The 26,854-nt window shown below is 48.0% G+C and overlaps 1 protein-coding gene across 1 annotated transcript; it reads right to left on the reverse strand.

Annotated features, from left to right (window-relative positions):
* On the reverse strand, window positions 1-26,580 carry LOC119383242 (uncharacterized). The gene is made up of 3 exons (XM_037651291.2): window positions 26,500-26,580; window positions 6,850-7,158; window positions 1-3,445 (listed from the first exon to the last, which is right to left on the reverse strand). Exons 1-3 carry the CDS (start codon window positions 26,506-26,508, stop codon window positions 827-829), a joined length of 2,937 nt encoding a protein of 978 aa, XP_037507219.1. The 5' UTR covers window positions 26,509-26,580; the 3' UTR covers window positions 1-826.
* Window positions 26,581-26,854: the final 274 nt, after the last annotated feature.

The following is a 26,854-nucleotide window of genomic DNA, read 5'->3' on the forward strand; positions in this document are numbered from 1 at the left end:
GAGACTTCATACAAACGGCTTTACTGGACTGAATTACACTATGTACAAGTTGCGCCATCTGGTGCTCGCTGCGGGCCGAGCCCGACGTCGTATACAGATCGAAATCCGAACTATGCTGCCTCCTTCATTCAGTTTCACTCACACTCACTATCTTTACCGGTTAGTTCCGAGGTAACAATAAATAAGTTCGTTGAACGGCGTTTGAACAAGCGACGAAGTAAAGATGGGCTCTTGAAATCCGGTGGCGCGAAGTGTTTGGTCCCTCTTGGCGTCATTTCACGGGGGGGTGGAGCTATATTACACTCACGCAGGCTAATGCTGATGGTAGAGAATCACAATAATAAACTCACGCACACACTTGCACACATGTAGATCAATCATCCGTCCAACGTTGCACGACAGCACTGTTTCTTCAGCTCCCGCCCATCTTCGTGTTTCGTGTAGCTTATACCGTTTCACGCTTTTTGATTCTATTTGCTCTGCGTACTCCCTTTCTCTCTTTGTCCTCTTAATTTAAAGGAATGAGAATTTCTCTCTTCGTGCTCAGGTATCTTCTATTTGTTTGTTCCCTTCCCGGCACGCAATCTATTCAACTCGAAGAGAGGTCTTCGGCGCTCGTCGTCCAATCGTGGATGTCGCAGAGCATTTCCTTTGTTACGGTAACTCTATTTTCTTCCAATCTACTGGCGAAAGCTTTGCCGCCACATGGAGTTGTACTTGTGATCTTTTTGTATAGTATTGTACAAGGCGGCAAAGACCAGCCTTCTTGGCTGACCATTTGTGTTCTTAAAAAAGAACGACACTAGATCATATGGGGAAACCCGGATCACGACTGGCTCTTTTGCGACCTTGGCATCTTGATTCTGGCCCCAAACAGATTGGCAGGTGAGTTGTCCTTGTTTTCTGGCGTAGATGGCTTGCTCGTGGTCGTCTTGAACGTCTTGCGCGTGGTGGCCTGCAGGTTGGCCAGAGGTGAATCGCTTGCCGCACGGCCGGCGTTTTCCCTGGGTTGGATGAATGAGTGGTAGGCGCCCTTGTTACCCGTGCTCGTGCTCGTGCTCACGGAGACAGAGGTCTTTATCGCCACTTTCTTCTCTTCGGCCTGAGATCCGACTGTCTCTATCTTGACAGTAGACGTCTGGGAGTCCTTGTCCTCTGTTTGCGAGTACTGTACCTTACTTTGCGAAGCCTTTCCAGACAGTTTCTTATTCAAGTCGCTCTCAGAGCCGATGAACTGGATCTCGGCGTCCTTGAAAAGTCTGTTGAATTCTTCCACTGTCATTCTTACGTACCCTGGAGGTGGCTTGTGTTGGGCTGGCGCATAGTAAGCGTGATACAGCTGGGCCTTGTCCTCTTCTTTCTGCACGGTTGCAGTCTGTATCGGATGAAAATGTATAGCTCCCCTCTGCGTAGTCTTTTCCTTCTGTTCCTGCGGCGGTGCCTCACTGGTTCTCTTCGAGTCGGGAGCAGGGGTCTCGGTAATTTCATCTGTGTATTGGTCATAATCTACTTCTTCTGTCTCAGAGTCCGAAGTGTGGCCCCCGTCTTCCTTGGACGGTTCCCTGCTGTCTTCCTCTTGAGCCTTGTCTTGGTAATGTCCCTCCTTCTGGCTTTCGTGGTAAACGGGATCTCCGTAGCTCTGGTTGTCTTGTTTGCGGTCGTCGTGATGATAGGACGGCTGGTCATAGTAGTGCTCCTTATTGCCAGTGGCGTCGGCAGTGGCGTTGTAATTGTGGTGTTGGTGAGAGTCGTGCGAAGCGTCTTGGTGGTGCTGGTGCTGGAAGAAGGGCGCGCTCGCGACGTCTTCGGGCCTGTGGTAGTGCGTGAACACTGGAGCGGGAGAAGGCGAGGCTGTAGTCTGAGGGTGCCTTGGAGGGAACGGTGGCGGCTCGTTCTGCGACGGCGTTATGATGTTGAGGTTGATGCCATCGACGCGTATCGGGTGGCCGTTTGGATGAATTCCCGTCGCCAGGACGTCGGCTGGAACATCTTCTACATGGATTCTGGGAGGCTGTCTAGGATCATAATCTCCCTGCGGTCGTCCACGGACTATTTCGGCGCTTATGGTATGCTCCTGATATCCTGGGTAAGGAACGGAATGCTGCTGGGGTTGTTGATGATGTTGAGGCTGGTACTCTTGGTGGTGCTGTTGTAATTGTTGGTGCTGCTGGTGCTGTTCTGGTTTCGGTGGTGGTGGACGCTGCTGCAGGTGCTGCGGTGGAGGAGGAGGTGGGGGCGGCGGCAACTGCTGTGGGGGCCTTCTGGCAGCCTGCCGATCGAAGTTGGGAGGGTCGTGAGGCCTAGCAGTGACGAAGTGCTGTTGACTGTCCGCGTGAGCCACATCGCCATCTAGTCCGCCGTAGTGATGCGCCAGTGGAGGAGCCTCCAGCTGTTGCAATGGGCCTTGTTGTGGAAGGTGGTGAACTCCGTTGCCTGCTAGGATGGGACCTTGAACGACAGCCAAGTGTACGGGCGTGGCCCCCATCATTTGATGCTGCACATTCTGCATAGCATGAAGCGCGTTCTGAACGAGGATCTGCTCGTTGAAGCCTCCTCCGCCGTAGCTCTTTCCTTGCGAATTTTGTTGCTTGCTGTTCATCTCTCCGGGCTTTCTGGGCATCTCGGTGTAAGTGGGCTTGTGCGGTGGCGGCGCCGTAGCCCTTGGTTTGGGGTACCAGCGGAAGATGTTCTTGTCGGGTCGGGGATGGTACGGCGGAGCTGTTGGGTTCTCACCGTACTGTCCTCCAGGACCCGGGTGAGCGAGTGGAACACCAGGTGGCAGGCCCGGTACTGAACCGCCTTGGTGGACTTCGGGACCTGGCAATCCATGCCCGTGGCCTTGGCCCCCGTGGGCTGAGTTTACCATGGCTGCTATCAGGCGTTCCACGTCGGGCGCTACTCCGCCTGACGCGTGCACGTGTTGCAGTAGCTGTTCGATGTTGGCCGGCTGAATGCTTCCGTCCAGGCCCGACAGGGCTGACATAATCTGCTCGCCCTGACCTTGAAGCACGGGGTGAATAGAGACCGGTAGTTTGCTCAACATGCTCTCGAGGCCGGTCGGTGACGAAAGCGACGCTTGGGCGTCTTGGCCATCCTGAAGAAGTTGGTGAGGCAGCTGGGGTCTCTCATCTCCTATGGGACTTCCGTGCACAATCTGCGAGCCGCTTGACTTGAGGTCGCCCTCGGGCTTTCCGGCGTCCTTCTGGTAGTCCTCGTCATCGTCTCCTGCCAAGTTGTTTTCGGGTTTGGTGGCTTGCCACGCCGGACTCGAACCTTTAGCTTGTTGATATGAGTTTGATTGGTGCTTGACGTACAGCACCGGCTGAAAGTCGCAGCATCCCGCCCCGCTGCCGACAGGTGGGGCGCCCATCGGAACGTGGCGCGCGATGGACTGCGACTCGGCCATCCGTTCCGACGCACTGGAAGCTTCTGCCTTGAGGTCCTCCTGCGAATGCGGTTGATCGTAGAATTAGCAATGAAACACACACTCGCTTCTCAAGAAAGCTGTTCGAAAGAAGTACTAGAGACACTGAATTTGTTCAGACTTAAAAATAATTCTTAGAGATCAATGTTCATTACTTGACGGCAATTGGTTGACTTACTTAACATAGAAACTGAAAGCCCCATATCTTGAAATTCGCACTGAAATCCCAGTCTTGGTACGTAAGTGTTACATCACTTCACTTTTACTACAAACATTATACTATAGGCCCAAGCGGACACCATCAAAATTTATGACATCATCGCGAGCTGGCCTGAAACATTAGCATGGCGTCCCCACCCATTTTTCACGTTTGCGTCTTTGCTGACTTTCCGAGCTCCTTCTCACCGTAATAATACATTTTGTGGTATCGTAGAACCAATAACCTCTTGACGCAGCTCAATACAAGACGGCGCTTTGAATGAAACAACTTTATTGCAAGATCCGGCTAGTTCCTGGTCCGTGCCAGACCGCTCAGATGGAGGACGGAAGACCTTGTCTTCCACTATCCTCCCTGGCCTGCTGGATAGCCCAGGTTTGGTCCTGTAGATCGGAGCTGAGCAGCGTTTTCCGCTGTGTTTATTTTCTGTTCCGGTTCCCACCTTTAATGAGCCTTCCCTCCCTTCGTCCTAATATTTCAAGTGCAGCATGAGAGCGAACATAATCCAATTGCCTTATATTTGTTCACATACCTGGTTAACCACACCAAACTTGGTTAACCAAACACCGCTTTTCAGTAGCCTTCATCTCTTTCTTTCTATATCTGACTTTTTCGAAGAGTTTGTTGCGAACATTGTGACGCGATAAAAATAAATAAAGCTTATTTTATCTGTCTTTACTTAGTGAAAAGCTTACTCCGTCACACAGCTGTCGATTTATTTTCTAAAATAGTGAATGATAACGTAACGTTGTCTGGTTCCCTGATGGGATGCTGTACTGATAAAGATCATGAGCTTTTGTAGCTAAACGGTAAATGGTTGAAATTTGCAGTGCGCTGCTGAGACACACACAGAAAAAACGACGCAGGAAGGAGGACAAGTGGACAGAACAGCCACTTCTGCCCTTCTTCCTGTGCCGTTTTTTCTGTGTGTGTCTAAGTAGCGCACTGCAAATTTCGACTATGTACAACCAACTAGCCCCTACCCTGGCTGTTCAAACAGTGAGTGCAAGCTTAGAATAACAGAGAGCTGAGCTAGTTGGTAAGTATTCATTTCGTTTCATGGCTTCAGAACGGCGCAACAAGGAAGACGAAAAGACGAAAGATCACACGAACACAAGCGCCGACTCACAACTAGCCATGCATCTGTACCATGCATCTGTACCAGGAGCCATGCATCTGTACCAACTCGCCCAATTGTCAGTGCTATTCATTTCGTTTGTAAGTATTCATTCGTTTGTGGTGTCCTGACTTCTTTCTTGTGTCCTTGTTTGCACGCCCTGTCTTTTTAGAGTGAGTGCAAGCTCAACCATTATTTTGGGCATCGACCACTACTTCCACAAGGGGCTTCAACCGATGTGGAATGGGGGCACAGCAAACTCAAGACCATTATCGCGGGCTGCTTCTATTTTCCCAAATGGGCGCGGTAGTCCTCCTATGAGCTGTTACTGCGGCGTGTCTGTGCGCCGCAGGCGCCGCGCGTTTTGAAGTCGTGCAAACGCGCAGTTTCGGGACACAGCGGCATAAGCGGGCCGGCGACTCACTGCGTAACGAGGTGTAATACACTACGAGCGAATTTGTCACCGCGTGGCTGCCAGTTAGAATCGCTGCGCTCTTTTCTGCGCTTTCCATGCACCACTTGATTATTCTGGGTCTTCGTGGTGCGTGACGTGCAGCTCACGCTTTTCGCTGCTCGCTTCGTGGAGCCTTCTTCACGAAGACCCTTTGGCGCACAGAACGCGGAAGCAACGTTTCTTGTGATCAGCTAGGTAGCCTTCTTGCGTGCTCAGAGCGTTATGTCTACTCTTGTTGAGTTGCTACGACGAGTGTCAGCGTGCGCCGACGAGCAGCGTTGCACTCCTCGATGGAGGAGGAGGAGTAAGCGTTTATTTTTAGAAACAGAGAGAAAGTGTTCTTTCTTCGACCGAGGTGGAATACAAGATAATCATGGCGGGGACTACTACAATGTACAGCTACAGGTCTTGCAATGCTGGAACGAAGTCTCGGAACAATAAGATTGCACGATAGCCCCACATGTGTGCTTAGCACAATGCCCCAGAATTTCCGTGACAAGTGTCGCGAAATAGTCAGCTGTCCGAATTAGACAGCTGTCGGAATTGGGGAGCAATGATAATGGCGTTACATGGATATTTCACAAATACTATGAGTCTATGCCGCATGTCTGCCTGAAACGTAAATAACTATGAAGAAAAAAAGTTTACTCCCACCGGGATTGATAGCCAAAGAGGCAGCCAGGATTCTCAACGGCAAACTCTCCTCAGACAATATTCATCACGTAGTCTGGTTCCCAGCTTACAGGGGACCAGACGTAGTACAGGGTCACCTGAGCCCCAATGAGATAGCCAAGGACTGTGCGCGAGGTTTCATATGCCGCGGCGGGACGGTGTCTCTAGTGAGTTCGGGAGAGCTCGCCCACAGTGATCCTCTAGTTATTGCATAAGTTCAACGATTTTAGGTACCACGGTGATCTTTTTTATAAGGCGTGCCTTATGGGAAGACTTCGGATTTGTTTTGATCACCTAAGGTTGCCTTTAACTTGCACCTAGTGCGCGGCAGACTAGCGTCTCTTTCTTCCTACTTTTTCGGCTTGAATACTGTAGTCGTGACCGGCATCCCACCTGCGGCCTCGTACTCAGCGGGTGCAATGCAGCGCTATGCCTCAGCTTATCAAGTGAGATACAGAACTAAGCGAGCTAATATTTCGCTGTGTTGTCCTCTACTATCTTGCGTCAGCTATAAAGATGAGCGCAGCTTCAAGTAAGAACACTGAGCGTGTGCGACAGCGCAATAGACAGGGCAGTAAATAGAAGACGAACGCAAGAGCGCTTCTTGTGTCCGTCTGCTGGGGTTTTACTTGCCAAAACCACGATATGATTATCAGGCACACCGTAGTGAAGGGCTCCGGAAATTTCGTCCACCTGGTGTTCTTTAACGTGCACTGACATCGCACAGTGCGTGGGCCTCTAGCATTTCACTTGCATCGAAATGCGACCGCCGCTGCCGGGTTCGAACCCGCGACTTTCGGGTCAGCAGCCGAGCACCGTAACCACTGTAACACCATGGCAGCTGTGTGTCCCTCTTCTATCCACTGCCCTGTCTGTTTCGCAGTACATTCTCAAAGACGAGGCTTTGCCAACTAGTTCGGACATGGGCCCTCGTTCAAACAAGAAGCACGCATTTGCGAACCTACCTTTGAGTCGTCCTTGTGGAGACTGTTGTGCAACTGCGGCGCGCGCATCCGGACGGGCGTGAGCGCCGAAGCGCTGCCGTCCAGCGACACGGCGCGGCTCGTCTTCACGAAGAAAAAGGGGCTGCCGGGCATGATGGGCCGCCAGCCGCCATACTCCCAGCGGATCTGAGACTGCAGTTCCTCCATGGCACCGCGCCGGGAGCGGGTTGCCGCCGAGGAGGCCTTTGGCTGCTCCTTGCTGTCACCTGCCGAGGACTGGCTGGCAGCGGCTACCACCAACGGCAGGAGCCAGAACGCCGCTAACCACGGCTGCGTAAACAGGCAGGTCATGATTGATTGATTGATTGATTGATCGATTGATTGAACCATTAATTTATTCACTATGGCTCCAACTTAAATTATGCTTAGTAGGAGGCTAACAATACTTTCCGTACTCCTAGAAGAGCAGTATATCGGCATCATTATACTTTTTAACGCTCTTCAAAACCACTGCTTGTCACACATAAGCATATCAACACATTACACTACATACAATAAAAGCATGTAGTTACATTGCAGAAATCTATAGCCAAGCTGCCAAATTAGTTCTGCAGAAGCCCGCAAGATGAAGGAAGTTTCATGTAAAGTTTGACACAACCTATGTCTAACAAAGATACGAGCCCCTCGAACAATTCCCTTTGTTCGTGCATTCAAGGTACGTTTACAGCTTGGTGCCACAAACGTTTGGATGACTTTTCTTTTTCCTTTCATCCATGATATAGCCAAGCTCAACTTCCAGAACAGGCAATGCCGAAGCCAAATGAACATTTTGTGATTAGAACCTTTCTTCTTTTTTTTTTTAATATCCGTATCAGGGGCTTCTCGTTTACCGTTGTCGACGCTAACAATACTCGACTTACGTCAATCCTCTTGACGATCCTCTTGTAACAGGCCTCTGCAGTCGCAGTGGTGGTTGAGAACTATTGGGCTCTCGACCACTACTTCATACAAAGCCTGCGCAACACAGTAGGCAATATGCTATCTGGATTGTTTATCACGTAATCCTATGCCGTTTGTTCTGTCTGTGCACGTACGCGTCGCGCTGTGATCGAACCTGCATGTGGAGTGTCATTCGCGCGGTAGAAGAAAAATAAAATCCACACGGAGGGTGCGCTTGGCATGCCTGCCGAGGTTTGGAGACCACCGTACGCTCAGGCATGCCAATATTGGCTCCCGAGGAGTGACCGAGATTCCTTAGAGACGGCGGCAGAGGCGAAGTTTGCAGCCCCACCCGTAGGGTGCTACTCTCAGCCTGCCTGCCTGCCAGGCTGGCTGGCTGTGACTGCTGCACCGCTCCGCACACACGAACACTAACGGCGCGCTCTGCGCGAGCAGGAAAAAACGGAGTCATCCCCCCTCTCCAGACGCGCCGATCTTGACACACATTCTTCCTGGTGCCGAGGCGATTCTCACCCCCCCCCTCCCTCCTCACCCCGCTTATAGTTCGAAGAAGCCAGGCTCCTACTGCTAGTTTCGCGCGCCTTTTTCTTTATCTCCGCGTCTCCGTTTCATGGGCCCAGCGGTCCGGTCGGACGGCATTCCAGCCGACAAGCGAGCCCCTAGGCCGAAACCGCGGCCGCTCTGAGCATGTGTGCGGACACTGTGTAAAGCAGGGAGCGCGCGCCTTAATTGCGCTGCCATCTGGGTTGTCTCGGGGATGCAGTCGGAATCAGCGGGAGCGCGCGTCTGTAGGGAGTGGGCGCGCGCTCCGTCATCATTTGCGACCAATGTTTTCACTGCACGTTCGGTGCCTATCGCGAAAACATGCGCCGGCGAACGTTGGTACGCGCGTCCCAACTTATAACGTTGGGCGTGGCGCACTCGGCAAAATTGCGGTGCGAAAGACTTCGCTCGTTATTATATCTGGTATAGCGTCGAAGCAGCGCGCGCAGTAAAACAGTGTCGGTCGACAGTGGCAGTTATGCGTTGTTAATGCATGGGTAGCAATAGCAGAAGCTAGTAACGGAGATAATAGTTGCAGTGAAAGTTAGCAGCTTGTTTTTCATCTGCGCCCCAGCAGGGGTAGAATTCACGAAGCTTTCCGTTCGCAAGTGCTATTTGCCCATTGGCCAGTTGGATTCGCTAATGATACACACAGCACCACGATTGGCTGAAATTGTCTCTTACGAACAATTCTAGCGTAAGAAGTTTCTGTGAATGAGGTCCCATGTTCTCTTCGCCCTGCAAAGACAGGCAAACCACCGCAAGCATAAGTTTTAGTTGAAATGCAGAAAAAACAACAACGCGCGAAAAAATGCCTGACATAAGAAAGTATGCGCAAAAGTGAAATATCATAACTGCAAGAGAGTATCCGGTAATCAACTTAATGGCTATTTGCTTCACGAAACACGCTACTAGTGGGAGATCAAAAGGTCCCACCCCCTCTCATCTCTCTCTCTCTCTTTCTTCTTTTTTTTTTACGTGTGTCAGTTAAGAGTGTTCCCAGTATTCAATCAATTTTCAATAGGACTTGCCTATAGATGTAAACCTGAGTACATATCGACATAATAATACGGTACATGCAATTTTGTGGAAGGCTTCCGCAGAGTGATAATCTTGCGCGACTCTTACAGAATCGTAGCCACACAATTTCTCCAGTACGAAATAATTTCGACAACGTTTTGTAAAACATTCCGTACATTGTTCTTGTCATCGTAAAACCATTATGCAGGCCAAATTTCTTTCTTTCACTTATTCTTCTTGGAGTGCTGGAACCACGCCAAACTATGTCAGCGCTTACTTGGAGAAGAACAAGTGGCAAAAGGAGCGGCCGAGCCATACGAACGGACCACATAGGCGTTGGTACTTCTGTAATTTTTACAGAGGAATCATTCACGCTTGTATCTCAAATACATATCTATGTCTCTGGGCAGGCCTTCTTTTTACGAAATGAAAGCGGTAACCTGACAGTTGAATTCTTCCAGGTGAGAGATTAAGAACGAGCATGCACTTATCACGCCGAGAAACACAGCAAACTGTAGAACCAATCATATAAGAATAATATCTGGCGTTTTACGTCCCAAAAAACATGATATTTTTATGAGAGACGCCGTAGTGGAGGGCTCCGGAAATTTCGAACATCTGGTGTTCTTTAACCTCTACTGACTTCGCACAGTACACGGGCCTCTAGCATTTCGCCTGCATCGAACCCGCGACCTTCTGGTCAGCAGCCGAGCACCATAACCACCAATTCACCGCGGCGGACAGAACCAATCAGAATTCAACTCATTTACATACCAGAGATCTGCGGATGCTGGTGTCAACTTCTACTGGCTTCCTTACAAAACAACAGCATAATGATTTTCAAAAATAAAAATAGGCTATCACTCTTTGGAGGGGTGTAGCCAGATTCCTTTCTTTTTTTTTTTTGTTGGGGGGAGGGGGAGTTCAACCACCCTATATGTATGTATGTTCGCGTGTGAAATTGCATGTGTGCGTATATATACATAGACGTGCAAATTTTAAACAATTTCGGCAGGGGGGAAAGGTTCGAATGCCCTCCCCTTGGCTACGCCAGTGCTCTCTTGCATACAATACTGAAAGAGAAACCGGTCCATATAATTATGTGGCTCGTGACGAAGTTCTTCTGATTGAAGTCTGCCAACCTTAGTCCCTAAGTTATGCGAAGATTTTTTTTTTTTTTGATAACGTTCAGATATCTCTATTTTCTTGCCACTATACCTGCCCAGAACGGCAGGTCAGTGTATTTCTGGAGTTTCAGTAGTCTGTTTAAGCCTTCGAAAATTAGCAGATTTTTGTTCATTTTGGTAAACCAACCATGATACCGGCATTTGCAAGTCGAACTTGTGTGATTTTATGTGAACTTATGCACGCACTCTCGCTAAAACTCACGTCTACACATAACCTTTGTCACTCACGCTCTACCACACTCCTCTGTAAAGATTGTTGCGCGATTGTGACGCAGTGTACCTGTAAGTGAGCATGCTGTCCTATAGTGGAGCTAGACGAGGGGTCTCGAACTCACCTCAGCTAGCGGACCGCAGTCACGAAATTGGCTCCCGTAAGGGCCGGGGCAGTGTAGAAGGTTGGAGCGAGGGACGGGGTGGGGGAGTGCTTGAAAGAAGGCTTTTCCTTAATAGTGTACGTTGCTGGGCTAGTTGGTTCATAATCTTCAAAATTGGCTAGCGCAAAATCGACAAGGACTAAGAAGGAACACTGATGTACAGGACAGGCGCTACTCGCAACTAAGCTTTATTCAGAAAAGTCTTCCTACATATATACTCAGCCGAGTGGCGCGTGCAGGCGCAATGCACATGACAGTCGACAATGCTAATCAGGATCGGGATAGCAAAACATATTCGCATTATAACCAAGTTTCTATGAACAGTCTTTCCTTACTGCGCAGAACAACAGAAGTGTCACTGATACATTCACGGTCTTTCTTTTTAATGTGATAAGCCTCCATTAGTTCTCTCGCCAGCGCATTCCCACTTCTGCCCAGAATTCGAATGCTAGACAGCACTGGCTCACAGGCACAGGTCCTACAATGCATAGGCAGATGAAAAGTCAAATTATTTTTAACAGATCGCTCGAGTTCCCGTGCTCGATCGTTGACGCAACGACCAGTTTGTCCGATATAAACCTTGCCACAAGTGAGTGGAATTTCGTACACGACGCCTACGGCGCATGTGACGTAGGGCCGAACGTGCTTTTTTCCGCACGTCGATCGAGCACGGGAACATGAGCGATCTGTTAAAAATAATTTGACTTTTCATCTGCCTATGCATTGTAGGACCTGTGCCTGTGAGCCAGTGCTGTCTAGCATTCGAATTCTGGGCAGAAGTGGGAATGCTCTGGCGAGAGAACTAATGGAGGCTTATCACATTAAAAAGAAAGACCGTGAATGTATCAGTGACACTTCTGTTGTTCTGCGCAGTAAGGAAAGACTGTTCTTAGAAACTTGGTTATAATGCGAATATGTTTTGCTATCCCGATCCTGATTAGCATTGTCGACTGTCATGTGCATTGCGCCTGCACGCGCCACTCGGCTGAGTATATATGTAGGAAGACTTTTCTGAATAAAGCTTAGTTGCGAGTAGCGCCTGTCCTGTACATCAGTGTTCCTTCTTAGTCCTTGTCGATTTTGCGCTAGCCAATTTTGAAGGCTTTTCCCATATCTCATATATCATAAATTAATCATTTCAGCAGAGTATTTGACGTCAGCTTTCCAGAAACATATCGGTACCAATCTCCAAAATGACGGATATCTGGACGCCGATCGTGAAACGGAGTTTTTGTTCCACAGCCATGTTTTAACACGTGGCGACCAAATGGGGCGCCTCACGAAAAAGATGTTTGAGACCAGTCACATCGGTGTAGTTCGTGAACATACTTGCAAAGAAAACTTTTATAAAATATATGGGATGAAGACAGCCATATGCGGGCCGAGTGTTTGAGAATCCTGAGCTGGACAAACCTGCCATTATAACTAAGACATTCACTGACCTGGACACTTGTCTGCCCATAGCGACGAAATATGTCGGTCAAAAATCAAGATTATCTTTTTCTCGCAATAAAACCCCACTGAAGAAGAGACGAAACGTACTCAGATCTAGGTGTGCGTTAGAAAATTGCCGATCCACGCGAGCTGAATTACACATAGTCCCTCGTAGGTGCCTCTAAGGCCTCGCCCCATAATCTAGGGTGGGAACAAGGTGCCGAGCTAAGCAGGGGAGTCCCGTACTGAGCATTCTGCGCGACTTCTCTTTCCTTTCATCGCCACTCGTGCGACGCTCTCGCCACGCATCGTCTGCGCGCCGGCCGGCAAAGAAAGCGTGCAGCTCGAAACACGTTGTCGTTTCCAGCCGGTTACCCGCCTGTGAACCGAGAAAGGCTCCGCGACTATTCATAGCCTGCTGGGCAAGATTGCAGTCATGCTTGCACACACCGAGGTAGCCGGCACAGCATAGCTTGCGTATTTAAAGGCTACGAGTCACGACTTGTGCCAAGGACCTTGGGAGCAACCAGTCTGTTTTCCGTTAACCGTGGCAAAAAGTTGTTGCCGGCAGTGTCGTTAGACCTTTCCCTCTCTCTACCTCGATCTCCTTTTTTTTTTTTTTTTTCACCGACATACGACCCTGTCATTGCTGGACTTTGTGAGTAGTGAAGTAGTTAAGTTACTAAAGATTCGCGTTCGCAAATTCAGCGCGTAAATTAGCAAGGATGTAATCGTTAACTGTCCGAGCGAAGGTTCATTTTGGAGCGAGTGTATAGAAGTAGGGCGTGGTTTCTTCGATTTACTATCAGAGTTCGCATTGTAGCATCATTATGACGGCCTTGCCTTGTTTCCTTACCGAATTTCCCGAATGAGAGCAAGAATACCACAGTTGAGACCATAGGTGGGCAAGAAGTTGGAGCTCACTCAGACTCACTCAACAAATATATTCTGTTCTGAGGGCTCACTCGGACTCATAGTCACGAAAATTTCCCTCAACCGGACTCACTCGGGCTCAAGCTCACCAACATATTACTCAGCCAGGCTTACTCAGACTCAGACTCACGGGCCGATCTGAGTCTTAGTGTAAGTGAGTCGACTCATGAGTGAGCTTGCCGACCTATGGTTAAGACTACGTGGTTTCATCATTACGCTCTGTTGGAGACATGGCAACCTGGCGCATGCATTCGACGTTTGTTGCTTTTCCAAATGCGAATTTTACGTCTTCCCAGGCTGGCTGCCCTCTCTTACCGAAAGAAACAAGCCATCGCAATCCTAAAACAGAAGACATGCTCAGCCGATCTAATTCCACCGCGTTACCAAACTTCGCCTGGCTGGTGTTTTAAAGCCGACCGAGAAAGCCACCACGCTGTGCAGTGAAAGCGGACACAATGCGGGAGTTTGACGAGGTCTAAAATAGCGCCGAATAACATCTTCCGCCATCATAGGAAGCCCCTCCCAACACCACTCAGAATGGCTGGTCTGTCCCGACCATACTTTCTCTATTTAGCGTTCCAAGCCCTCTCGCACGCATACTCTTTCTCTCTCTCCTTCAGTTAGTTTTACATCTCGATCGTTCCAAGACAGGCTCCCAGCACACACCTGACAACGCTAAGCGCTGCTCATCCAACATGGTACGCGCACTACGTGACAGCTCTGCTTAGGCTGGCCATCATTTTCGCAAAGCCGGCATGGCACGGTTACCGTAGCACCTCTTTTGATGCGCGCCGCTTTCCCCGTCTCTCAAGTAAGGTTCGAGAGGAGAAAAAAAAAAAAGCGTGGGGGGGGGGGGGGGGGGGGGGGGGCGTGGTCTGATTCTTCAACGCCTGCTTGCGCTTCGCACGAGCAAAGGACGCTCATGAAGATTGTAACAAACATATATGCGATCGTCCAATGAGCAAAACAAAAATCGCGGCTGCTACTTCTTGCGTTCTAGCCAACGCTGCTCGCTCAAGATAAGAGCGAAAACGAAGTAGGCCGCGGTTGCTCCTGCCGGCCACGCGACTGCTCGCAGGTGTCGCTGCCCCCATCCGTCCAGGCGGCACCGATTTGCCGCGCTGTCAAGCGGCCGCGCTGCCGTGGAGAGCGCGGCGTCCGAAAATTGCTTCGTCGACGACGACGCCGTCGTCGTTGCGTGATCGCGAAAGTAAAGAAAGAAAGAAAAGGGAAGAAAAAATATCGCCGTATTAAACTCGAGTAGGACGCTGCCGTCGCCGATCCTTTCGCCTCAGCTTCTTAGCGTCCACCCCTCCCCCACTAGCCTCCGCCTCTTCCCCACCACTCGCTCTGGCTTCTTCCAAAGGACATCAGCTGTAAAAGTGTTCTTTCTTTTTTTTTTCTTCTGTGTCTCTTCTTTATCTTTCTCTCAAGTTTCTTACTCCTTCGCATCGTTGTCCCCTTCGCTGTCGTTGTTGTAGTTGGTTGCACTTCGGCCGTTCTTTTTGTTCTTCATTTTGAAAACTGAGTCACTGAGTCGCTCGCTTTCGGTTGCATCAAAGCGAAACGCCGTTTTCGTGCCTCCGAGGCATTCTACAGAAGGGAGCTGCTGCACGCCATAATGACGCCAAGTCGCGCGCAGCGCGCTGGCGTTGTTTTCGTCATGTTTTCTTGTTTGTTACTCTTCATGCTCGTTCTGTCTTCTTCTTTCTCTTCTTTTTTTTTTTGAGCATTCTCGCCATACCGACGATCTTCGCGGAGGCACCGCGGCTGGAAAAGACCGTTGACCGCTGAAATCGTTTTTATGCGCTTGTTCGCGAAAGCCAACGGCGTCTATGACTTACACGGCTTCGCTTCTTTCTTTCTTTTCTTTTTTTCTCTTTCTCTCTCTCTCTCTCTGTTTCGTATTCTCCAGTTTTTACCTGTAATGGTTATGGTCAATCACATTTGCAACTATTGCAGGGCGGAGACCCGATAGATTTTCCGTTACCGTTATCAAGCATCGTGCTTCATATCCCATGCCCGCAAAATGTACGAACTTCAGCGCTATGCTGCGAATGTACTACGATAAGTCAGATACGAATCAAATAGCATTCGCTATCTACTTTGTATTCGTTAACAGGATTTACTATTCAAGACTGTCGAATATTCGTTCTCGTTTGAGTTAAAAGAAAGAAAAGGAGAAAATCTCCCGCTGGAATGAGAGAGGAGAAAAGATGGAAGCAAGGTTGCCTATCTCTATTAGTCGCAACCACATGAGGTAAAATAGGCGATGAAGCCCGAGAAAACATGGAGGAAACTGACTGCTTCTTTTTGCTTAAGTAGGGCACTAAAATAAAACTTCCTGTGTGTAGTATTCAAGCTCATTTTTCAATTATTATTACTAACGTGCATGGTGCTTGAAGGAAGGGAATTTTGAGGGCTCGTTCCTTTGTTTGACACAGCCTCGATGAAAACCAGCAGATAATGAATCCAAGGAAGGTATAGGGGACACGTTAATTGTACTGTTTTAAGTGTATTATGGTAATTATTACATATATGTGAAGAAAGGAATGCAGATGAAAAGACAATTTGCCGCCGGCAGGGACCGAACCTGCAACCTTAGGAGGTTGCAGGTTCGGTCCCTATGCCCTCTACCCCATATACCGCCCCCCTATAAATTCCTTAACGTCCCTTATACCTTCCTTGGGTGCATTAACGGCTGGTTTTCATTAACGTGGTGTTTAGTCATTATTGAGCTGTAGCAGCGGTCGTCTTCCGGTACTCTTCTTCGTGTATTTATTCATTAGTAATTAGTTATTAGTGTTAATTATTAGTGATTATTAGTAGTAATATTTATTAGTAATTGTCTGTCCCATCGGGGATCATAACGGAAGGAACGTGTACATAGGTTATCTTATCATATATCAGTCAGCGCAAAATTGTATTACGAACAAAACATAATGACAATTTTCGAACGTAAACACATGGTAAACAGAAAAGCAAAGCAATACACCGTAATAAAGTTGAGAATAGACAAAACGGTAAGAAACCATGGGGTACAGTTCAAGCGTCGGCAACACAAATGGTATTATTGTGTGCACGAAATGACTGCGCAGGAAGCAGTGGCAGCATAGGTACAGGTAATAAATGTGAATCATATATTTCTTGCTGGACTGATGCTGAAAACATACATGAAGTTTGGAAGTACGTAATAGAAGAATCCAACTTGTTCACTTCACTTTTGTTATGTGAGGTTGGAATTTCAAAATTTTTGAATCGAGTCGAATACAAGTACATCGATTTCCATATCTAAATAGTTTATGCACAGTTTGGTTAGATTTGTTTCATTAAAAAATTTTTTAAATAAAAAAGAAGAAGAAAGAAAGGCTTGCCCGTATTATTTGACAAATGCATGTACCGACTTTCGCAACTTGACGTGTGCTGAACTGAGAATCGTAAATGAGAAATAAAAAAACTTTTAGTTTCCCTTTGCTCAATGCAAACGACGGTATTGCGAGAAGTGTAAACATGGCGAAACTGACTAAATGATTTGGCTTGATGGAAACCACCAATTCGTGCACACCCTATAGAAGCATTGCTATTTGATGAATAGAAATTATTGAAAAGAAGTTATGTGTCCATTGCGTACAGGAACCTATTTCCCAACAGCGCTGCAACAGTCGTTACCTACATTAATCTATATTTTTGAGACTACGATAATTTTATTATTTGGTATATTATAATCATTATAATAATATCTGGGGTCTTACGTGGGATTTTACGATATATACGTGAGCAACGCCTTAGAGGAGGGTTGCAGAAATTTCGACCATATGTTGTTCTTTGACTTGCACTAACGTTGCACAGTACACGGGCCTCTAGCATTCCGCCTCCATCGTATGCGGTATACTAAAACATAAAGTATTCGATTTGAAATCGTGATTTCTGTAATAAAATACGAATGAGATGGCAAAGTGAATCGTACTCAAATACTCCCTTACCGTATGTAGCGTTTGCGTGCGCACACCAATATTAGTGCTCTTTGCCGCATGTTGGTACACAGAGGCCGAACGCGTTGCTGCAGATTACGAAAGTGGGTTTTGTTCCAAATACATGAAAGTCAACAGAGAAACAGTCGGCTTCTTGTGTGCAGTTGTTCACAAGCATTCGACCGTTCATGGCAGTCTATGTATATACCGCGTTACAGCATTAAGCTTTCTTAAAGGCGGGAAATATAAGACATTGTCCTACGTGGTTTATGCTTCGAGAAAAAAGAAAAAGGAAAGACTAATGGAATAATGTAATAAATGCGGTAGTACACCAGCTAACACACAAGACAGCTTGAAATTTGGGGGATAAGTGGCGGCAACTGGTGAACTGCAGACCAAGGGCATCAAGGGCATCATTGTGGGTCTATCTTAATTAGAGTACTAACATTTAGTCTATTGTTCATCTTGGTTCGCAAATCAGTCTAATACATATGGGTTCATGTCAAAAAGTTTCTTAATAGCTAGAAATGTTATCGATGTCTTAATATCTTAATGGCTAGAACTGTACCCACGCACAGAATAATATCTACAAAATTGCTCGTAAGAATTAATTTGCCCTATCCTGACACTGGTATAGTGAACGCAGCCAGTCAATGACAAAGTTCGCTTCAGAACGAAAAACATTGTGATTTCGGGCCCTTGCTGCTTTATTTTTTTAACCTGAAATAAAAGCTGCAGTGTTTCGCAGCCGCATATCTTACGTATAGGCATCAAAGTTACAGTTTACTTTCCAAACCAAAGAGAGCCGCACTCTAATTATAAACTCCCGTCATGACAAGGTCCCGCACGTGGAAAAATCTATTCCGGGCAGTGTCCCCCAACTGCAAGGCCACGCCGATACACAATGCAAGCAACAACAACAACAGTCCGAGCAGGCGTACGGCCGGCTAGCTGTCATCGCGGTGGGGCACTATATGCCGCTTCGCATTACGCTCCCTTAACCGCGCAGGGACCTGTCCAATGTCGTCCAACAGGCGACGACAGGCGACCGCAGAAGCGCCTTCGCATATCTACTTCCACGCGAGCTGTCCAGCGCCCGCTGTCTCGTGACAGTCGCACGACAGCGAAGACACCACGCTCTCGGGCCCGTATAAGCACGCGCCTTCATCGCACAGCGATAGACAATGTTTGTCGTATACATACACACACACCCTGACTTGCGTGCGTGCGCGCTTTTATCGTGCATATCGAGAGCGGAGGAAGAAGACGACGACCGCGATCAAGGCTCCCAGCGTGGCACGGCACACGCCCGGTCTGCCACTCTCGGCAGCCGCTCGCGTCCTGCCAGACAAAACGCGACGCTTCCGCGACCACATCCGATACAGACTATATGTGAAGACCGCGGCAGGTGCGCGTGCGTACGGAGCGTATATGCAGTGTTTCGGGAGTCGAGGAAATGGTCGTTTTTCAGACGTCCGCGTTCGTGCGTGCATGGCGCACGCGCTTGTGACGTTGCTGGCTGACTGCGTGCTCGCGTTTCGCGAGTTTGTTTTTTCCTTCCCCGTATAAGGGAACGCCGTTGCACGTCTTTAACCGGAGGACCGGACCGAAAGTGTTCGCTTCCGAGCCACGGCTCACCCGTTCGGAAGAGCGATTTCCTTTCGTTAACGAGGACTTCCCACTGCTCGAGGTTGCGCGGGCTTTAAGTGGTTTCCGTGCCGGCGCAGAGATCTCTTTTAGGATTTGATTGTGTACACGAGGTTGGGGCTGCCGCGTTTGATCGGACTCGACGGAAACCCGTTTATACTTCCCCATACGCCTCCTGCGTTGTTTTCAAAGACGACCACGCACTTTCGTTAATCCCATTTGAAACTTTGTATTTCCCTTACGTTCGATAGCAAAACAACGTGGCGTGGTGTTCGCCCACACTATCACTGTCTCAGTATCTTTAGGGAAGTGCGTATGCACTTAAGGCATACAGGAAGACTGAGGAAGTGCCAGGCGTACACTGTTCGCGGTTTCGATCTGGAAAGAAGTAAAATGGACGAATAGATTTTGGACAAAAGGAAGCATGTGCACTGCAACTCTGCGTGCCACTGGGCGAATTAAGATTCGTGATCAATGCGTTGCGATACATACATTTTGAAAAGTCAGAAAGCTGTTACACTGTAGGAACATATGAGGAAACGTGTGAAGGCTTCCGGGGAAAAGCTCGTGGAAATGGAAATACGACGGAAACTTTCCTGAACAGTTCCCTACGTCTCTTCGTCGTCGGTGCCATACGAAGCGCAATTCGCTAGTTCTATCAGTTTTGGAAGATTTATGTGTACTGTAATGGCTTCACTTTATCTCGAAATTATTTTACCTGTCCTAAAATACAATAAAACAGTCTTTAAAACCTCGACACACATTGCAATGTCGAAATTTTCTACACCCCCCCATGCAACCATAGCTTTTACGTTTGTCTAACCTGTAGCTTGCAACACACACTACTTCTGCAAAGCCTTATGTGCATACATATGTTTAGTAGCTTGCGAAAAACAAACTCGTAATTTTCCGACAAGCATCTGGAACAATGGTAACGAGCACAAATTTGGTAGTCCTACGAAGCTGTCAAAATACGTACAACACAAAATAATTGTTTGCTGTGTTCCTCATGAAAAATGTTTGTTCCTACCAAGTATGATAGTTTTTGAAAAAAGCTGTCGAATACCCCATTCAGCTTCAAACAGCAATCAACTATGACGCGTACTTCAGGGTCTTTCAAGTTGTGGCCCACACTGATCTTAAGACTCCAGTACAGTGTACAAGTTTCTGTAAAATATATTTGCGATAACTTCTATCCGTACATTTTCGTCAACATATCTAGCGTAGCTTTGAAGCGATCATTTTGAAGCAGCCATTCTGCATGCGTCTCGCTTCTGTAACTTTGCGCGTAGGTAGCCCACCCCACCGACTCGTAGGACTCCCAATAATTGGTGAAAATTAAGCGCAATGGACGGGACAAAATAAGGAGCACACAGGACGAAGCGTGTGCTCCTTCTTTTCTCCCGTCCATTGCGCTTAATTTTCACCAAGTATGCTCCATCATCAACCGGCCCTCACCTCGAATCTGCTAAAGGACTCCCAATAAAGTTATTTCGTTATTTCTAGAACGCTTTATGTGCGTTGAAGAGAAGAAAGTTAAACCCAAGCTGAGCTTTCTTCCGAACATTTATTCGGGGATGTTGAAACAGCCATTTCAACGTTGCCGATTAAAAGCGCGTTAACTGCGGTCCGCGTGCCGTCTAGTGATGCTGCACCGCATCATGTGTTATGCGGAGCAGTGTCACCCAACTCCGTACGAATCTTTACTATTGAGTTTCTCGCTTAGTGCACCTATTTTAATACCCTTTGGAGCTTGACTTAGATAATACAGTTTTCGGATGATGTGTTTGGTTTCTCGATTCTTGCGAATATTGTGCCAACGAGATTTCGGCGTGACTGTACCCCATTCGAAACATGGTGGTGTTTTCTACAGAACAGATCAACAAAACACAAAAAAAAGGGGGGGGGGGGAGGCTCACTATGACTCGCTCGCAAGTTTTATTTTTTGCTTAGCTTTCACTCTGACCCAGATTCGACAAAATTATTTTCAGCCTAACTCACTCAGACTAAAATTTGCGGCCGGATTGGTCTCAGTGAGTCCGAGTGAATCAATTCATGAACCAGCTTTCCTACTTATATGGAATCAATTTACTGCAGCCGAAGGACCTCGTATTTTTATTAGCGGCTCGTGCTTAGTTCGGCCGACTAAGCACACGTACAAGCTAAGCATCGACTGTTCCTACGCTCGAAGAAGTCTGCTCACCCATTCACTAGCGCACTCTTCTCGTCACACGAGTGTTTGCTATTCCAAAGGGCCTTGACACAATGAACGTTTCGTGAATCTGCGTTTTTGATAGTCTCAAGCCTTAGTCGTAAGCATCTGGCACCTCTGCATTTTTTTTCTTGCTCTTCTTCTTCTGTTTTTTTAAAATGGAGCGCAGTCCACGTCACGTCACACCTCCTTCTCCTAGGCACTTTACGCAGCACATCCGCGTATAATATGCCCCGACGTGTTACCCCGTTTTGGTTCTGCTTCGAATACGGACACGCGCTAAAGACCGCACAACGTGTTCGCCGGAGCGTCCAGACGAAAGAATTTTTTTTTTCGAAAGATCCTCGCCGACCTTCTGCACGTTCGTATACAACAGAAACAAGTCTCCAAATCCGGCTTTATTTTTTATATATAAGCAAGCTCCCTCATTTTTATTCATTTCGCGATTCTTTCATCTTGGCTTTTTTTTTTATTCGAAACCTTCCAGAGAGCGCGTGCGTATTCCTCTAAGCGCCGACGGGCGAAGAAGTCTCGCGCAATTAGCGCCTGACCTCGATTTATATTTTCCTCAGCTGCGTGGGGGCGCACACCTAGGCGGTGTTGATGGGGCACGGAATTTTTCGGGGTCTTTAGCGGGCTTCTCCGAATGCCTGCTACATTTTATACTTATTGCGGCGTGGCACGTACGGCGTTGGTAGAAAAGCCGTTGAAGACAAGAACTCTGCAACCGGGCTTCCTCCAATGCAGCCTTTGAAGTTGCCCCGCTTCCCAGACGTCGCGCGTCTACACGCTAATAGCCAGCCTGCCTTTCGTTTAAACGTCCCGCTTATCTGTGACACTGGAACTATCCTATAACGATGGCCGGATAATCGCAGCAAGCTGTTTCCTTTTCCCAACCAGATATCTCGAATGTTTGGCACTTGGCCGTCTTTTCTTTCTAAACTTAGTACACTCAACCTTCCTTAATAGCGTATCACTAGGGTAAAAATGATGTTGATGATGATAAAAATGATGATGTTCCTTCACATATGGCTCGTACCCACACTAAGGGATTGGCCAAGAATTGTTCTGTTGGCTTTCTTGTTTTTCCTTCGCGAATTGAAAATGAAGAGAACTGAATAATTAAGACCCCCTTTTTTTTTCTAATTGAGAACATGCAACCACCCCGATGACAAGTGCGTTACTCGCGTCTATGTTAAGTGTTAATTACTTCTCGACTTGCTGACTTTGCTAGCCCTACAGCTAAGTCAAAGCTTATGATACCATGTCAACACCTGTATACTGACGCACGAAGAGGCTCGCCTGTCACGGTATTTTATTTTATTTTTGTTGTTTGCACAGCTGCATCTAAATGACGTTCCATTCAGCCCTTGGCTGCTCGTGACTAACACGTATAGGAGCTGCTTAACGGAGTTTCTTAACAAATGGTCTCTTCCGAGATAGAACAGACAAACACGCACTTCTCTTTTTTTTTTCTTTGAAACGGCCATAAAAACCTGATTGCGAACGCACTTTCACCTACCAGTGCTAATGCATAACGCGTGCTCCCATAGGCGTGTGTCCCTTCTTAAGTCACTCGTAGTGTATATATTCTTCAGACTGTAAATATGATGTATCAGCCTGGTTCAACAAGGAACATTGTCCTCCTCGCGTGCAAGTGTAACAAGCACAATTTCCCTTTTGTAGAAACGCCATGCTTTATCTGCTCATACTATACGCTTGTTAATCTTCTGTTGATCACTTCGAACTTTAATTCTTCTTGCTTTGGATTTTTAGCCTCAGATATCGCGTGCGAGTGATCCCGAACGAGAATCGTTGCACCGCGTTACGGCAGGGGGAGTTTACGAGCACAACAAAGGCTCACAGAGTTTGTAAAATGCCTTCTGAATCATCATCAATAACGCAGACTGTCATATGTACGAACATATACCACCTCCACTCACTGCATGTGCTTTGAGACATGACCTATACAAAAGAAAAGAAAGAAAGGAACAAAACCAGGCACGAGCCGACCTTCTCTATGGAGTCTCGTCTCACCCGTATTACCAGCAATATGTCATCTTTGCCGCACCTCATCGAAGCGCGCAGCAAGCACGACTGAGATCATCTGGTCGGAACATTGGTGCCGTGTTTGCCGCGGGTTTGTGTGCTCAACCATTTTGTTCCCCCGGTGTCATGCGCGCATTGAAGTGGTGCTCAAGAAGGTCACGAGTAAGAACATCTGCGCTACGTTTGTGTGGAGGTCAGCACTATAGTGGCGTCCTGCGTTTCAGCTTTTCATATGTACGCTCCATTATCATGCATAGCTCTATTTTCGCACTCATTAACAATTTTCATTAACAATTTCTCAGCTCAGAGAAGATAAATAGAACACACCTGAAGCCCGGACCGACCTTTCTATAGCCTTTCCTGTAAATAATGTGTGTCTGTCTGTATACTTGGCATTGCGTAAGTGCATACCGTAAATCGTATATATTCTGTAAGGAGATATAGGACATGGTGGAAGTAACCGGACACGTTTAGTGACAGCAGTTCACACGGCATCCGTCACTTATTCATAGCGTAAATAAACAACACCCGCCGTTTTCACATTAAAAGCAAAACACTTCTTGAAGTCATGACAGTATACACGTTGGGTAAATGTCATTCCTCAATTCACGAGAAAGACGGGTACGCATTTCTTATCACAGGGCCAAGCCAAACGCACAGCCGTTACCAAAAGTTTCGAGACCACTCTCGTATTCCCGTGGGAACAGAGCTCCCTTCGTGTCATTATATCGGACCTCTACTTTCGTTGCTCCATAGCTCGTGACAATGACGTTGAAAGTGAGCGCTTCACACTCTCACATGCAGAGTACAGTAACCCCGCGGCAGACCCCGTTGGCAGCTCCCATTAATCACGAAGTGATCTCAAAACTTCTCGCGGAAACTGTACGTGTACACAACTCGCGAAACTAACGGAATCTTTATGCTAAGTCAATTCGATCTATGCGATTTACTTACATATATATGCACCAGCCAATATGTAGGACACGAGATGTTATTAGACGGCAACCTATTTAGATATCTATCACCAAATTGGTACTCTTGCACTCTACTCGAAAACTAAGCAGCCAGCTAAAATATCCTAAACTTTGGACTGATAATGCTGCAGCAGGGTCATTCGTTGACGCTTAATTTTCGTGTCAGACAACTGAAATGCACCCACCACCTTCTTGTTTCGTCTATGTACAACGTATAGTCTCAGGTGGTGTCTTTCAGTGTCAGTTCCTTGCAAGGGCAGTCTCGGTACACTGTCTTCTCAGAATTATCGATGCTATATTAGCACCCAGCCCGCGTCTGCCATGTAACACCGCTCGAATCGTAAAGAATCAAACCCACGCGACGATTTCTTTTCCTCTTGCTTCCACAGAGGGGAAATATCAGTGGCACTACTATATACGTGCGTACAACAATGTAGTCTTTCGGCGTGCCCCACTCTCGTGCAACGTAAAGATGCCATTGGAAGGCGCCGCGAGCAAGGACATCAACCTATCTATTCTCCCAGTCGTAAATTCGCGGTGTTTTGCCGGCGCTCTCGACTGATAAGAGGGTGCATAAAGTAAATCAAGAAGATAGCGCCAACCTGTTACCCTCCTCCGAGAACACGTCCCCGCGTCTTGTTTGTTTTTCTTTGTTTCTCTCGCTGTACTTACGCGCCAAATACGTCGAGTTCCCCTCACGCTAATGACGTAACGCGTGCCGAGCGCGTATCCCCAATCCCTACGGTTCTTTGTATTCAGTCTCGCCCGCGAGCCCGTTCATTATGGTAAGCAGAGGAGCCGCTCTGAAGGAAGACGAAGCAGGGAAAGAAAAGAAAGGCACGTACACACACACAAAAGGAGCGAATCGTCGACACACAAACAAGCACGCACGTGTATCTCTCGGGCGTATAAGGCAGCATCGGTGGCTGTTGCTGCGGGCCAGCCGAACGCGTCCGTCGTGTGCTATCGGCCCCAGTATCCGGCTCTCACGCGCCGTGACCTCTATCCGGCGCGGCGGCATGCTCTCTCACGCAACCAGCAGCAGCAGTGCCAAGGGCAAGGCTGTTGCCACCGAAACGAAGGGAGGACGTCAATCGCCGCCGCCGCCGCTCGGGTCATGGCTTCTTCGCCCGGTCACGGTTCGATCCCGCTACTCCGGCCGACGCGGCATTTTTCTTTCTTGCCTGCTTACTTTTTCTCCGCAATCGAGAGTTCTGGGGCTCGCTTGTATATGTATGTGTGTGTCTGAGTGGCGTGCGCAGCGAGCGCAAAATGAGCGCCTGTCACGTTCGGTTAGAGCGGCCGGCCGGCGTGCGTTTTCGGCAGCGGCGCGCATGACAAGCTAAAAGCGTTTTAGGTCGAGTCTGTCTTTCTTTTGTTGTCGAGGTTGAGAACCGATGCAGAAGGCAGTGACGGGGTCGTTTTGCAGTGAGCAGTCCAAATTGTGAGAGCAATGTTAAACGTCAGATTTCATAAGCACGACTCTTAGTCTTCTCGTGCTATTATTATCTTCACTTGTTTCTAGTTGCTAGTACTTCGAGAAGACGGAAACAGATAAATAGATGTTTTTGGATTAATTTGTTTGAGGTGATTGACCAATCCCCCAAGAGTGGGCATGTGCCAATGTATTCTAAGGATCTACATCCATGTCTGCAGGTAAAATGTAGCTGGACTTGTTTTAAGTCTTAAATTCCAAACGCCTGTATTAGGAAACTATACGCTTCCGAGCTACGGTACTGCATTGGCTGGTGCCTTATTAAGAAGTTCGCACTTCTTCTCCATAACGTTTGTTCGTAGTATAGCGCTTTCTCGTTCATGTTCGTATTCATGTTGCGTGTGTCGTTTATGTTTGCAATGCTACTTCCGAACCAAGAAGCGTACTTAATGCTGATGTTAAACGAAACAGTTCCTCCTTGTGAAGCTTGAGGGAAACACGGACGAAGGAATGTATTCAGCCTTCAGAAGCAGATGCCTCCGCTGTCGGATAACACGGGAGATTCTAGCAGACGTTGGTGCATTACCAACCGCTGATGTAAACTATTGTACTCCGTGTTGCACTAACAGCAGCCATCCGTGCTATGAAATTATTAGCTGCTACTCAAACCGCCCACTGCGTCAAGTATAATGGTGCAAGTCCACGATACTAAGTTAGGGCTTGTCTGTTGGGTAACGGATCTTCATTCACCTTTACCTAAGTCTCGCACCTTCATCCTTAAGAAGAAGCATCTCACTGAAAAGTATGTTTCCAGAATCACTTCGCGAAGTACGAAATGTCTCTTGTATACACGTACACACCGCAATCTCCACTGTCCCGCTGCGGTGTCAACTCATAAGAGCTCCATGACCGCCGGGTGCAGCGATTCTCACCTGATGCATGATGTCGTGTCAAGTGATCGCGCACACTTGTCCTCAGTGAGGGTCGTTTCGTGGTAGTCGAAGTCTCGAAGGAGCACAGTCGAATAGGAACGGCAGAGTCACAGCCAGAGAAGCAAGTCTCTTCTATGCAAAGCGTAACTTTGGGCGCGATCTCGCAGCAAGAAGAAGACAGCACGCGGCCGCGCGGTGTCTGTCTCTCTTGTCCCGTGTGAAGGGCGCCCGCGGCCGGTGAAAAAGGCTCTCCTCCGCCGTGCGGGTGACACACACGGCTGCTGCAAGAAGCCGGCCGACGTCGCCGCAGCTGCAGGGTTTCTGGGCCTGACCCAGTGCGGAGCGCGTTTCCTCC

Source organism: Rhipicephalus sanguineus, chromosome 2 (assembly GCF_013339695.2).
Source record: "Rhipicephalus sanguineus isolate Rsan-2018 chromosome 2, BIME_Rsan_1.4, whole genome shotgun sequence".
NCBI lineage: Eukaryota > Metazoa > Arthropoda > Arachnida > Ixodida > Ixodidae > Rhipicephalus > Rhipicephalus sanguineus.

Bases quoted from the DNA above. Each gene is read 5' to 3' on its own strand.
- LOC119383242 (XM_037651291.2), bottom strand. The intron at 3,446-6,849 runs GTAGGTTCGCAA...CCGCATTCGCAG, and splicing joins TCCACAAGGACGACTCAAAG to GAGGACCTCAAGGCAGAAGC.